The following is a 14,035-nucleotide window of genomic DNA, read 5'->3' on the forward strand; positions in this document are numbered from 1 at the left end:
CCAGGAAATGTATTGGTACATTCATAACCAAGTATTGTAAAGTTTAGACTCGAGACAACTTTTTTCCCCCCTGCGGCTTTAATAATGGTGAAATTTGTTGATGAATAGACCTCTCCACGTGACAAACCTGGTGAAGGTCAGCAATGCAAGTTGCACAAGGAAATGACCTGGATGTCACTATTTTACACACACAAAATCAAACAACAAAACTATTTAGGAAAACAAAAAAAATACAAACACTGTGCCACAAAAGTCAAACAGAAATGTGCTAGATAAGTCACATTCAACTGCTGGCAATGCGTGCAAACACAAATATGACAAGGATTCATTTCCTTATAACTTCATTAATTAAATAGAATGTGTCGCACAATGCATTCTGGGACCCAAAAATGATTTTTTAAAACAATATTATTACAGGTGGCCCAGACTATTTGCAGGGAATAAGGAAATGGCCCGCCCACGAATCGTGAGAATCCGCATATAATGGTAATCTGTATTTTGATGGCTTTGCTTTTTTTGGCCGATAATCGGCATCGGCCTTAAAATAAATAAATAAATAAATAAATAAAATTACACGAAAGTGTCGGATGGGGCCTACTCATGACAGACAACGATGCATTCTGAATGATCTACAAGTACTGAAACTGGTTAGCGCGTTGGCCTCACAGTACAGAGGTGCACAGTTTGCGACACTCTTGGGCAAAAAGCGGATCACAAAATGGATGGATGGATGGAAGGATGGATAGAAAGTGTAAATAGTATCGGAGCAGTTTTAGACAGAGTATTGTACAGACAAACAGTATGTTATGTACGGTCATTTGAGAAGTGCTCAAATAACAAATGTAATAGTGGCCTAAAATGTTTGCACAGGTCGGCGTGGGGAAAAAGGAAACAATTTTGTATTAACTGAAAGGTGTTGGGTAAGTTATTTGGTTTGTTCCAATTGAAGGAGAGGGCTTTTGTCAGAATGGACTTAGCCGCAGATGGTACCCTCCAGAAGGGGGCCAGCTTTCTCAACATCATAAAGAAAAAGAGAACATAGTTTCCCCAAACATGACATTTTTCAATAGTTTGCTCTGCTTGGCGTGTGTGCCACAGACGTTAAGTGTGAGGACCTCTAAAATGGCCATCCCACCTCTCTTGACCTCGCTCTTTTCTGAACTACTCGGCCTGGACTTTGCCCTCTAATAGCTGCCAGGGAACGTCAACATTACAAAGCAAAATTGCTAGCGAAAGCCACGGAAAGCCCCGAAATAGCCCACACTTGACAGATGTAATTAAGTCCCATCCCAACGAGTTTAGAACGTGTCAAAACTTCAAAAGGAATCCATGCACTTTCTTGCCCAAATGGCATCACTTGGCTGGAATGATGGAGAGCCCTTGCAGAGAAAAGGAGGTCCTCAAAAATCAATGCTTGATTGTTTTTTAAAACTTTTTTCTGAAATGGTTTCAAGCAGTCATTCGGGGTTTATTGTTTTCATTTTGGCACCTGCGCTCCCCCGAGAGGTGTGAATCGTTTTTGGGGACATGTAAAATGGATAGAAACTGTCAAAAGAAAGCCCTCAGCATTCATTTGACAAGATGTGTATTTTACATATGAAACATCTTAATGACCAAAGAAATAAATTGTATGTGCGGCAGTGCCTTGAGCTAAGTGTTTAATTTGTGTCATGACCACACTCATTACTGAAAATACTCAAAATCACAATTTTTCACCGAAAAGAATGAAACTGTTCCGAGCCTGCCCGTGAAAAACAACCACGTTTGTGTCATCTGTTCAGCACTCTTTCATATCGGACTTTATAAAAATGACAAAATTAGATCGGACTCAAAAATGACTAGTCAACGGTTTTTGCCACATTTTTTGATTCAATTCAATTGTGCCACACCATCTGCTTGGCCACATGGAGGCAGTATAATCCACACGTGCAAATACATGGAGCTGGTCAAAACTTCGCAGTCAAGGGCACCAATTGTTGTTCTTTGCAGAGGATAAAGAATATGTCTTATGATTATATTGTATTATCAATATATATATATACTGCCTTATATCGTACCTTCTGCAAACATTTTTTGGGACCAATTGAATGGGAATTGGATAATTTTTTTTCTCTCTCTTTGACTGCTCACTGGGTGAGAATCACTGAAGTAGGCGATCTCTGGTTGCCATGGCAACGACACAGACTATATTCTCAGCATTGGCAGCCCGTGTAGCGTCAAATTGATCTAATGTTATTATAGGATATTTTTTGATATTGATATTGATATTGATATTGATATTCTTCCTAACCGCTTGATCCTCACTAGGGTCGCGGGGGGTGCTGGAGCCTATCCCAGCTGTCTCCGGGCAGTAGGCGGGGGGACACCCTGAATCGGTTGCCAGCCAATCGCAGGGCACACAGAGACGAACAACCATTCACGCTCACATTCACACCTCGGGACAATTTAGAGCGTTCAATCAGCCTGCTACGCATGTTTTTGGAATGTGGGAGGAAACCGGAGCACCCGGAGAAAACCCACGCAGGCCCGGGGAGAACATGCAAACTCCACACAGGGAGGCCGGAGCTGGAATCGAACCCGGAACCTCTGCACTGTGAAGCCCACGTGCTAACCACTGGACTACCGGGCCGCCCATGTTATTATAGGAATGGCAAATTAGTCGAAATGAAATGGATAAAATCTTTGTCATATTTCTCTGCACCACATCGTAGCGAGAGCTGTTTCAAATTTTTGTCCCGCGTACAGTGAAATAAATCCACATTCAATTGTGCAGGCGTGCTTATGAAAATATCAATTTCATGAGAAATATCTGACATGTTTCCAATGGTTGTTTTAACAAGAAGTGGGGAAACAAATGTCTCTCTCTTCCCTATCTACATTGCGTCATAGTTTATTTTTTTTTGCAGTTGGCTCAATACTCCCCGCCTTCCCAACACCCCGCTCTCCCCCCCCCGCCCTCACTCAAAAGCCGGGGCATCACAGGACAACGCCATGAGAAGGCAATCACTCAGAACGACTCTGAAGCCTGTTTGTAAGCGAGCACTGGAGAGAATGAAGACGACTTCAAAGAACATGCTTTTTGCTTGTGCGCCACGCCCCTGACGCGCAAAATAAATCCACTCATTAGGAGCGCTGCACTTACACTGTGACACAGGCGTCAGACAGCATCAGAAATTTTCACACGGCATCATTGCCAGTCTCTTTGTGGCACGTTGCCCCTCCGAGGCCAAACAAATATTTAATCCGAGTCCTCCAGAGTATTTAATGTATAATTCTCATGAACAAATACGGATGATTCTTCAATAAATAAATAAATTCTGAGCATTTGTGAGCTTCATCCAGCCCGTGGCCATGACATTAGGAATGATGCGCATAGAAATAAATACAAGAGGCGAAATGGCAACGAGCGGCGTGCCCATGGGTGGAGGCTGACGTCAAGCTTTCTGCGGGTGACACCAAATCAAAGGACGTGGGCCAAGGTTTATCTGTTCGGAAGAACAAAAAGCCTGGAAATAAAGATGAAGAGAAAAGCATTATAACTTATCCAGACACAGCGTAGTGCTGCACAAACTTTGACACTTAAATAGTTGAGCACATGGTGAGAAACCCGAGTGCTTTATGAACGCAAGATCGGAATCGTGTCTGTTGAGTAGAAATAAATCACCGGATTTGAGTTAGCTGTCCGTGGCCGCCATTGGCTTCAATCTTCCCGACGGCGAGTAAGCGGCATTCTTAATCCATACCTATATAAATCTATGGGATAGAAGAGCTTTCTGAAAAAGAAAAAAAAAAAATCGAGCGATTTGAAAGAGTCACGTGAAAAAGTTGTTGCCCACCTGTTTTACTGAAACGAACAACTAGTTCCCACATCCACGATATGGCATTTCTACATAAAATGCAGAACAGTGCCTCAGGGTAGAAACCGTAAAAACAGCTACTAGCCAAAAATGCAGTACAGAGGTACCTCTACTTACGCAATTAATTGGGTCTGGAAGAAATTTCTTAACTAGAAAATTTTGTAAGTAGAGAAACGTTTTTCATGTAAATGCCCTAATTCGTTCCAAGCCCCCCCAAAATTCTGACATAAATGTTTCCTAAAGCATAAAATTGCATCCAAATATGTAACAAATACATCTTACAATTAGATTATTGCACAATAAATTGGAGTTATACATAATGTAAAAAACAAAGAATAAAAAATAAAAAATGATGGACATTGACTTTTAACTGCGTCCTCATCGTTTTTTGCCCTCATTAGTTCACGTTCTCTCTCAGAAGTGGTTTTTGCCTGGCGTTTCGTAAAGAACTGATCCGAGGACTTTTGCTTTTGTCGGCTTTTAACAATCCTTTGAAAAAGTCCAATGCAAACATCAACAAAGTGAGCCCGACTGGTAAACACTTCTTCTGGGTTATCCACATTTATGTAAAACTATCGGAACGCCTCATGGCCCGGGGGCGAATGACGAGGACGCTGCATAAACACATAGCTATCTTTTATCTATCTACCGGTACACACAGACACATTCAGTAGAGGTACCTCTTAGCCAATGGGATGCCAATAAGATTGGTTTGTTTTGTTTATTGAACATAAACAAACCAAACCAACATTGTTTATTGAACATAAAGGAGAAAAGAAAGAAGATGCTAGGTAATAGCCAATAGCAGGGCAGCTATCAGTATGTTGCGTTCAAGAAACTCGGAGCTGCGATCCGCGGACCATACTGTATTCATACCTTACTTGAAATTTCTTTCGTAACTAGGAGAAATATTTTCCTGTTAAGGCGTTTCATAACTTGAAAATTTCGTATGAAGAGACGTCCATAAGTAGAGATATCACTGTACACTGTACTTTGTACACTATTATGTCATAAAATATAAAAGAGCCCGCCTCTGCTTTAAAGAGATTAATCAGAATAATAAATGAAAAACATTCAGATTACGTATGCGACTAGAGCGGTCTGGTTTCTATTTAATGTTGTCAGTCAAACAGAACACACTGAAGTTGAGATGCAGTCCACGCACTCGCTGAGTTCATGCTTTTAAACGCACATGACGACTTCCTCCCAATGTGATCCGTTGTCCTAAATGGGAATCAATAGCGCGTGAGACGACGTGCAGTCACTTAAGTGGTGATCAAATGCTGGCGCGCAAGCTCAGCCAGACGTTTGTCCACTGCTGCAAATCAGTCCCTTGACAATCCCGGATCTGAGAGGCCAGTCACATCGTCAATGTTGACACACAACTCTAGGAAAAAGCGCCTTTGTTGCCGCCAACACGCTTTGTCATCTTCATCACATTCCTTGGATTGAAATGCTTTGGGGGGGGGGGGGGGTGGCAGCATCCTTATTTGGCGCCTCTCGGAAGACTGCCACTCAATGCCGTTTGATGACCAGATGGTGCGAACTCAGAAGAAATCATTATTCAAGACAGGATTTGAGTGGAAGGCAGAAAAATGACATTCACATGGAACAGCAATGCCATTGTTTGCCAAGAAAAATTGTTTTTCTCCAATTCGGGCCCATCACTTAATGTCACAGCATGTGTATTTTTTTTTAAGCATGGGTTTGTTTTTTATTTCTGACGCAGTCCAACAATGCTTTTAATTTAAAGACTTAAAGCCTGTGAAGTGAATTTTGAGATGTGACACATTGAAGAAGAATTTTTGAAAATGCGCAGATAAAGAGCCATGTAGTATTCATTTGTGGAGCGTTAAAACCATTCTTCATTTCAGTTTTCCGGATTTTTTTTTTTTGTTCCACCTTGAGTGCCATCTAGAATCGGTATTTACCTTCCATAATTGTGATAACATGTGGTTAGCTAGCTAGCTACATAGCTAGCTAGCTGTTCTTATACTCCACCAAAAATCTTCCCTTTGGATAGTCCGCTGGTGTGGCTGCTTTAGAGTGCCTCATTGTCAGCCATGATTATCATAGGAATAAGGCAGAAGAATGAGAAGGGCTGAATTTTGATGGCCATTATTAGCATTTTTTTTTAAATCTGAATTGACAGCCCGTAATCAGACAAGGGGATTCACACAGGCATGGTCATATTAGAACACCTCATTGTTGGCTGCGAGTGCATGAATGTCATGGAGACGAACACGTCCCTCAAGTCGGTGGGAATTTGTCAGACTTGTCATCGATGGGATTTCTGTGAGTGAGGGCACGCCATAGGATATCGCAGGCACATGGGGCGCAAACCTCAGGACTGACGTGTCCCCAGGTGACCTCTCCACCAACCACGAGTCATCACTGGCAACTCGCAGGCAAGTGTCATGAATGCTATTTACGAGAATAAGTGGGAGGATGTCGTCCTGCGAGTGTGCGACTGACATTTGATGCCGCTTCTTGCGTCTCCTCGCCGGCACCTCTTCTTCTCCTCTCTCCCAAAGGACACCGATAACGAGGCCTCATTTGTCTTTTTCTTTGTGGCAGCGGGTTGCATGATTAGCTGCGAATCTTTTAGGCATCAGCGGCAAGTACAATGTCAGTGTTGAAAAGACGTGGAAATGGAAATTCCATTACACACTCTCCTTGTGCTTTACGTTTTAAAATAAAAGATGGGTAAGTGATAAAATCACGTGTTGAAGCATCTGAGGTAAAATTGAGTGTTTTGATTGACTGCAACCAGAAGAGAAGCTATTGCTTCGGTTTCTGTTAGTTTGAAATTCAGTTACAATAACAGTTTAAACCTTTCACGCACCCGGTAACCTGATAACATGATAAGATGTCTACTGTAGTAGCCGCTGTCCCTGAAAGGGTTAAAAAAACACAATTATCTATAAATTTGTCACACATTTAACTTTTGGCAATAAACCTTGAGTGAATCAATCCTTGGGCAAAACCTATTTTTCAAATTGGCATTGCATATTTGTGTCATAATACATGCATCTCAAAATTAATTCAGATGAGCTGCCTGAGTGTTAATGAGCAACACGCCGGAGAGTCCAAAAATATTCATACGCTGGCCACATAGTGAGTGAAATTTGCAATTTTTTTTTAACATTTTCACCAAAAAGGAATAAAAAGCTTTAAAAGTCTCTACAGCTGCATAAAAACGCAGTCAATATGACTCAAAATTCTGGCTGATTTGGTGATCAGCTGAAACACACTGGACTTGACGATGCATTGAAATGAAAGCACACTTGCCTGGTTTTGGTTCACTCGGTTCAAACACAAAACTAGAAATCGGTTCTCAAGCCTTCCATTTCAGGGCTGGCCAAAGGTGATGCTCGAGCTCCCCTAAAACGGGTCTCAATACGCTAAAGAGCACCAAATCCATGCGGTGGAGCGGGTCTTTGTATTCCATAGGTTCAGGACAAAGATTTAGTCATGGGCAAGTCTTTTCACTTATCCTGTGTATTGAATATTTGCTAGTCTTTGTTTGAACGGTAGCATGGACACACATGACATACAAAGACCCAGAATGGTCCAATATGGTGTATTTGAATTGCCTGGTGTGCTGATTGTTTACACAACAGCAACACAGTATAAAATGAATAAATAAAAATGGAATTATTATTTTTTTTTACATTATGGGAAGAAAATAATAATTCCATTTTTATTTATTATTATTTTTTTTTACATTATGGGAAGAAAATAATAATTCCATTTTTATTTATTCATTTTTTAAAATAAAAATGTTTTTTTTTTAAATCAATAAATTGAAGCAAATGATCGGATGCAGGAGTTTGTTTGCTTCAAATAGGGACACGATGCGACGAGAGCAATGCATTATTGTGACATATTCAAGAGGATATTTGCCATGTCATGCTGCTATCATGGCAGTATGGATTAAAAAGGAACCTCTTTTAATTGCTGTCACTTTACTTTTTTCTCTACAGCGCGGCAGATTTCACAAATTCCCCAGTTGTCTCAGCTCTACAAGTTGTCTTCCGTAAATGTTAAAAAAAAAAAAATGGTGATCTTTATAAATGTTGCAAGTCTGTCAGTTCCAACTCCGATTTGGCCGAACAGCGCCGGGATCGAGGATGAATTGAAAGCAGAGAGGTTTTCCCTCCGGTTCAAGAATCTCACAGTCCTGTTCTTTATCCGTGCGAGGCCTGACAATTGGGGATCGGCTGGCAACTGATCGCTACTATTCTGGTGGGAGTTTGTTTTCTGTCCCCCCCTGGAACCCCAACACCTCTGTCATTTGGACACTGTTGTTTTGGTGTCGTCACACTGCTGAAATCTTCCACACAAATGACATACTAAGCTAGTGTTGTTGGGAACTTTACGGGACATTTTCGAAAAGAAAAAAAAAAAAAAAAAGCTCGAAAACATACAGCACAATTCATAGCTGTGAAATGAGCGAAAGAGACAATGGGAATATTGTTACGTTCACGTAATCCAAGACATGAATGTAAACCGAAACCATCATTATGCAAAAATTCCAACATCGAAAAGTGAAATGCATTTTGTCGTGCTTCTGCTCTGAAAATTGTGATTGAGAGTAAAAAGCATTCAATACTTTCACGGAAAAATTACACCGGATGGATCGAGTTTATTTTCTCCATCTGACCATCTTTTCCCGGCTAACCGCGTACAAACCGTTTACAAAAAAACAAAAACTCCCATCCTCAAGCGTGTGCCGCCTTCTCAAGTGACTTCCCACAGAGTGCAAAGCTAACCTCGGCTGAAGTGAAGGCAAAAATGACCAAAGCGATTACTAGATGAAGACCTGCTGCGGATTTCGATCAAAACACACAAAACTAAATAAAAATAATTCGCTCACTCGGGGTCGTTAAATACGCCGCCTAACGCACCATTGCAAAAACGCATGTTGTAATCAGAAACTAACCGGAGTGGTACAGGAGGGAACAAATCAAACGTATATAAAAAGTATAAGCAGCTTGACGGGTTGGTCTTCGAAAAGACAGACGTTTTTTTGTTCATGGAAACTTCCACCAGCAAAGTAACCCTGCTTCCCGAATTTCTCCCAATTCTACGACAAAACGGCAGCGCCGAAAGTCATCGTAAAAAAATTTCAACGAAATCCAAAGTTAGGCTCGACTGATATCCGTCGGTTTACTTTGTTTTAATTTAATTTCATTCCAAATTCTTACACCGCGTTAATTCACACTTTCTTTCCCGTCGTAGCGTTAGCCAAATTTTTTCCAAGACGCTTCAATAAAACATTGCGCCACCTTTGAATTTCTTCGGCAGGAATATCAATACCAAGTGTCGTAACCCGCTGTGCTTTAGAAACGACGGGAAAAGGGAGGATCATACGAAATGGTGGTCCGCAGGAGACCGGGCGGGTCAACATGCGTGCGTGCGAACATTGGATCAGTGGAGACCCCCTACCTGGCCATCACGCTTCCTCCACTCCTGGGTGCGCTGCTGGTGCGTCTGCAGGGCGGCCTTGGCCTGGCTCTCCAGGCTGCTCACCTCCCGCTGGCGCTGCTGGACAAGGCTGTCCTTTTCGGCGCAATGCTGCTGGTGCAGGCGCGTCCTCTCCTGCTCGTGCTGCACGCGCTGCTCAGCCATCTGATTGGACAAGCGGGCAAAGAAAGACTTCATCAGCCAACACATAGTCGGCAAAGCCCGTCGTCATGACAACTTGTCCGTCCGTCCGTCCGACAGACCGCAACCCGGGAGTCGCTCTGGACCACTTGGCTTGGCGCTGGGACCATTTCAAAAAGTTTCCTTGGTTTCTTTGCATTTTCGTCATGAGGTGGCGTGTTTACATCTGGCTAGCTCTCTCCGCCCTCTCACCTCGCCCGTCCGTGTAGCCCGGCCCTAACCGTGCCATTCGTCTCTCTTCCAAACTGCGCCCCCCCCCACTTGCCTTCTTCTGTGATCGGCATATAAAAGAGCATCTAGCTTGGGCTGTGTATGAAAGCTGGCAGGGGTTAGCCATCTGGCTGCAGCGACAACCCGATGCCCCATGCTAAGCGTCTTGACAGCATGTGAAAAATCGGCTTAGGCGACGACTACAACCGTTAGAAATGGTATTTACAAAAACAAAAGGAAGTGACGGGGTTTCGACTGAGATAACGGAAGACTCCGCTTTTGCTCAAACGTCACGTGACGTTCATCCGTTTGCTCGAACCGAAGTTACAATCACTGGGAGTCGAGCAGCGAAAGTTTCGTCATGTACAGTAGTGTCTCGAAATGAGCCTGGAACCAGTTCCCCTTCTTCTTCTGGGATGCAAAGCCACAATTTCTAAGAGATTAACCACGCTGGCAGCTCAAGCTCAAGTTTGAATCCCATCACAGCCGAGAGCAAAGTCACCTGCTGAGAGGTGAGTCTTGCAAGCAGCCGCCGAGCCTTTCCCAGGCTCTGCTCTGTTCTCAGTAACCCCCTTACCCGCCCTCCCGCGGCGGGACTAGTGGCTGAGAGGACCCGGAACCCCCACACCAGCGTGCCAAGCCGGAGACTTGGAAGGACGGCAAGGGGCCCGGGGGCCTATTCGCTTGCTGGCTTTGAAGCTAATCCCCCAGGCGCATTGTGTTTGACGGCACCCTACCTGGCTCATTGGCCGAACAGAGATCCGGCGTCTCCGCGCCGGGGGCCTGGCCTAGCCCTAAACCTATCGCCAGACTTTGTGTGCTATTCAGAGCAGGTGATGAATGAACGGCTATCGACAGAAAGCAGGATTCCGTCCTCACTCTTGAGAAGACGGTCACTTTATTTTCGTGGCCAAATATCAAGCTTGCTGTGTTTGTAGGCGCTTTGTTACATGGCTTCTGAAAAAGGCTTTGGGGGAGAATTATTGTTGGATAAAATGTGTTTAATCCGTCGGGATCAGTGACCAATGTGACAGACAAATCCAGTCAGAAAACACAATGAGAGGAGTCTGCGAACAAAACTGTTGGCGAAGTCTACCACACGCCGTCACTCGCGATGCAAACATGGTCAATTGTATGCTCCGTTGACAAATTAGCACTTCCCTTTTTCAACACACAAAAGATGCGAATCAAATCCACAGTCAGAATGTAGACTGACAGACTGAGGCATAATCGGGCAAATTTCATTGACAACTACTCAGCAGGACATGTGGAAACAGAAATGTGGTGGAGGACATCCTCGGTTTCCTGTACGCGGCTGTTAAATATCCCGGACCGATTGGAATTTGCAGAAAAGAAGGGATAAGCGGTGACAGCAGAATGAAGAAAGTGGCGAAAAAGATCCATTGCAAGACAAGCCAGAGTAAAAAAAAAAGATGGGCAGGAATGACAGAAAGCCGACCCAGCAAGACGTGACATCACACGGTATCGGCATGCGGCGCAACGAAGGATGCCGCGATTCTTTGTGAGCCGACGTGGCGCTTCCAAAAGGGAAGGCAGAGTAGGTTACAGCACAGCTTGGTGCCACAGATGCAGAGCAGTTCGGGGTGTTAGCGCACAGCACGACTCCCCTCAGCCTGCCTGGATGCATGGAATGGTGAGCAGGGCACTGAGGTAAGAATGAGAGCCCGGCGGCGGGGGGAAATCACAACTGCTTGAGAAGGACGACGACGACGTGGAGGACAAGAAACCAGACGCCCTTGTCTGCTCTCAGCGGGGGAGCCTGGGAGGGACCGAGAGGGGAAAGGACGTGAATTCTCAACGCCGACACTCAAGTGACAATGACCATGAAGTGGCGCCGAGCACACACATCAAAGCTTGCAAATTCCGGCCTTTGCTATAAAGGTCATCCCAAATTCCCGACGGGGTGTCAAACCGCACCGCGTCACGCCGAAGTCAAGAAGACAGAAGTCAAAGCACGGCGGAGGCTGCTCTTGTAGAATGTTCCTCGTGGAGGTCCGAGTGAACCGATTCGACATCGCCGAAGTGATGTTAGCTAACTCGCTGGGGTTGTTTTGAACATTGCACTTGTTTACATGCTGGCCTGGTTGGCCGTTTACACAGACGCTATGTTTAGACGAGGGGGGTTGGGGGGGGCGACATTTTTGATGCATTGCACGTGCAGACAATGTGCATAAACACCGGGGACACTCATTTTGCATAGCAAGCCGGAAGCACAACGGAAACCGACTGCCTGTGCTTTCTATTTTTCAGGTTGGTCACAAAATAAATGACAGATCAGAACCTTAACATTTCTGAGGTTTGAAATTCTCTCTGTTCTCTCACTGGCAAATTTCAAAAGCACAACACACGCCACGAACATTGAAGATTTGAAATTATCCCGAAGTTTATTCATTTGCCTCCTAAATGATTTATCAGCATTCAGTTGACAATACTCCGGCCTATCTCATTCAGTACCAGCCAGTTCTAGACCAAGTCTGAAAAGATGTTTAAAAACATCTTTAGGAGTGAATGAGTCAATTATTATTTTGGTCAAGGTTGTTTGGTGTTGTCGATCTAGTGGTTCCATTGTTCAGCGACATGAGAGGGTAAAAATATTCTACCTGGCTGTCAGTGTGAGGCTGCGCAGCTTTCCAGCCCCCCACTCATCTGCAACATCTAAAATAAATGCATTGTTAATTGAATAACTCCCAAGAGCTAATTGGAAAACGTGAACAGCGCTATCTTTTTAGAGGCCGACGTGCTAATACCGCTCTTTTGTGTTTCGAACAAGTATAGATTTTGACGACACAGATGACAGTGTGCCACGAATAATCCACATATGGGATGTATGTTTCTTCATTTCCCTTTAATCAGTGAAGTCGTGTCACACGCGTTCATCCGCTCTTGATTCGTCACATCGACAGGCCCTTCATCCACACGTGTTTTTTATCTTTTGAGACAAAAGGGCTTGCTGACGTGCCGCTAACCCGCCGTCGCCTCCTGTCAACTGCGCCCCCCACCACTCGGGAATATTTCCCATAATTCCCACTTTGATTGTGTCGCTTTTCCTCGTGAGACAGGCTTCATAGTTCCTGAGCGCTGATAAAACTACACCATTACTTTCAGTTGCACCGCTCGGTGAATATGTTTCATTCCATAAATAAACGCATATCCGTTTGATGGTTCTAAGAGCCGTTTTGGTGATGTGGCGACGTAACCAGCTAAATGCGTATGAGTACATATCGTATGGTTAAGTACATACTTGCGAAGGTGGCTATGCGTGGTAAATGCCAACGTTACCTGCTGCACGCTGAGGTCATTTTCGTACAACAGACACAATAAAAGCTTCCTATTATTCGAAGCGGCCTATTTGATGTGAGCCGCCGTGCTTTCGAAAAACAAAATAAAAGCCCTGAGAAAACGTTACACAAAGCCCGTAAACATTTATCCCGCAAACGTTGGAGAGCTAGAGTAACAAACAGTTGTTTGATGGTTGAGTAAGAGTTGTCATCGGCTTAGTGCGGTCCTCAGACGACTTTGGAGAAACTCAAATGGCCTCTGATAGAAAAAAAACCCCAAAACATTCTCTAACTGTGATGTAAAGGTCATTGCACAGCAATCAAAGGCTACATGATTTCATGGATCACAAATTACAGGGTGCAATTATTTTTCTTGTGAGGCAGACGGCTTAATTATGCACTCTTAAAACAAATACACATGTCCTTGTGAAAAGTCAAAAGGAAATCATGCTCAAAGTTCGATGGAGTTTGCATGTCCTCGCGGTGGACGGCGGTGCCTTGAGTTACGAGTGTTGCGTTCGTTTGGACAAGTTTTTGTTTTGCTTCGACAATCCAAAACGCGTCACGGAAAGCGGCACGTCCTTCATGATGACGATTCCTCAAAAAGAGGCTTGAAGCTTTTCATTGCCATTCCAAATTATGGTTTTCTGCCAAACCAAACTTAAAAAAAAAAAAGACAACCACATAGCTTTCCGTCACTGAGGTGCATTTAGCCAAATGCGAACGAACACTGCAAATCGCCAGTCGTGAGTATCGGTGTTATTTTGTAACAATTTATGCACCGATATTTGAATGCAAACGATGGAGCAATACATTTAATACTGACAGACATACATTCTTTATCCTCTGTGAAGAAAAATATTGTGGCTTAAGATGGAGGAACTTGTGATGGCCTCCATGTTATTACGGTGCCTCAATTTTCTCCTCTTTAAGTCCATCAACTTAAAGACTTCTCATTCTCACAATACGACCACGCGAAATGAGCCCAATATCATATCA

The 14,035-nt window shown here is 43.8% G+C and overlaps 1 protein-coding gene across 6 annotated transcripts in view; it reads right to left on the reverse strand.

The window, feature by feature from the left end:
* The window catches only part of cep112 (centrosomal protein 112), a 114,978-nt gene that overhangs the window by 52,517 nt on the left and 48,426 nt on the right, over positions 1 to 14,035 (reverse strand). For all 6 annotated transcript variants that reach the window (XR_007959550.1, XM_052049517.1, XM_052049515.1 and 3 more), the window contains one exon: positions 9,309 to 9,491. Coding sequence is in view for 5 of the 6 variants with exons in the window: in XM_052049517.1 (XP_051905477.1) it covers positions 9,309 to 9,491 (183 nt within the window). In the remaining variant the exon portion in view is untranslated. The remainder of the gene's footprint in view (positions 1 to 9,308; positions 9,492 to 14,035) is intronic.

This window comes from Hippocampus zosterae, chromosome 17, assembly GCF_025434085.1.
Source record: "Hippocampus zosterae strain Florida chromosome 17, ASM2543408v3, whole genome shotgun sequence".
In the NCBI taxonomy this organism is placed as follows: domain Eukaryota; kingdom Metazoa; phylum Chordata; class Actinopteri; order Syngnathiformes; family Syngnathidae; genus Hippocampus; species Hippocampus zosterae.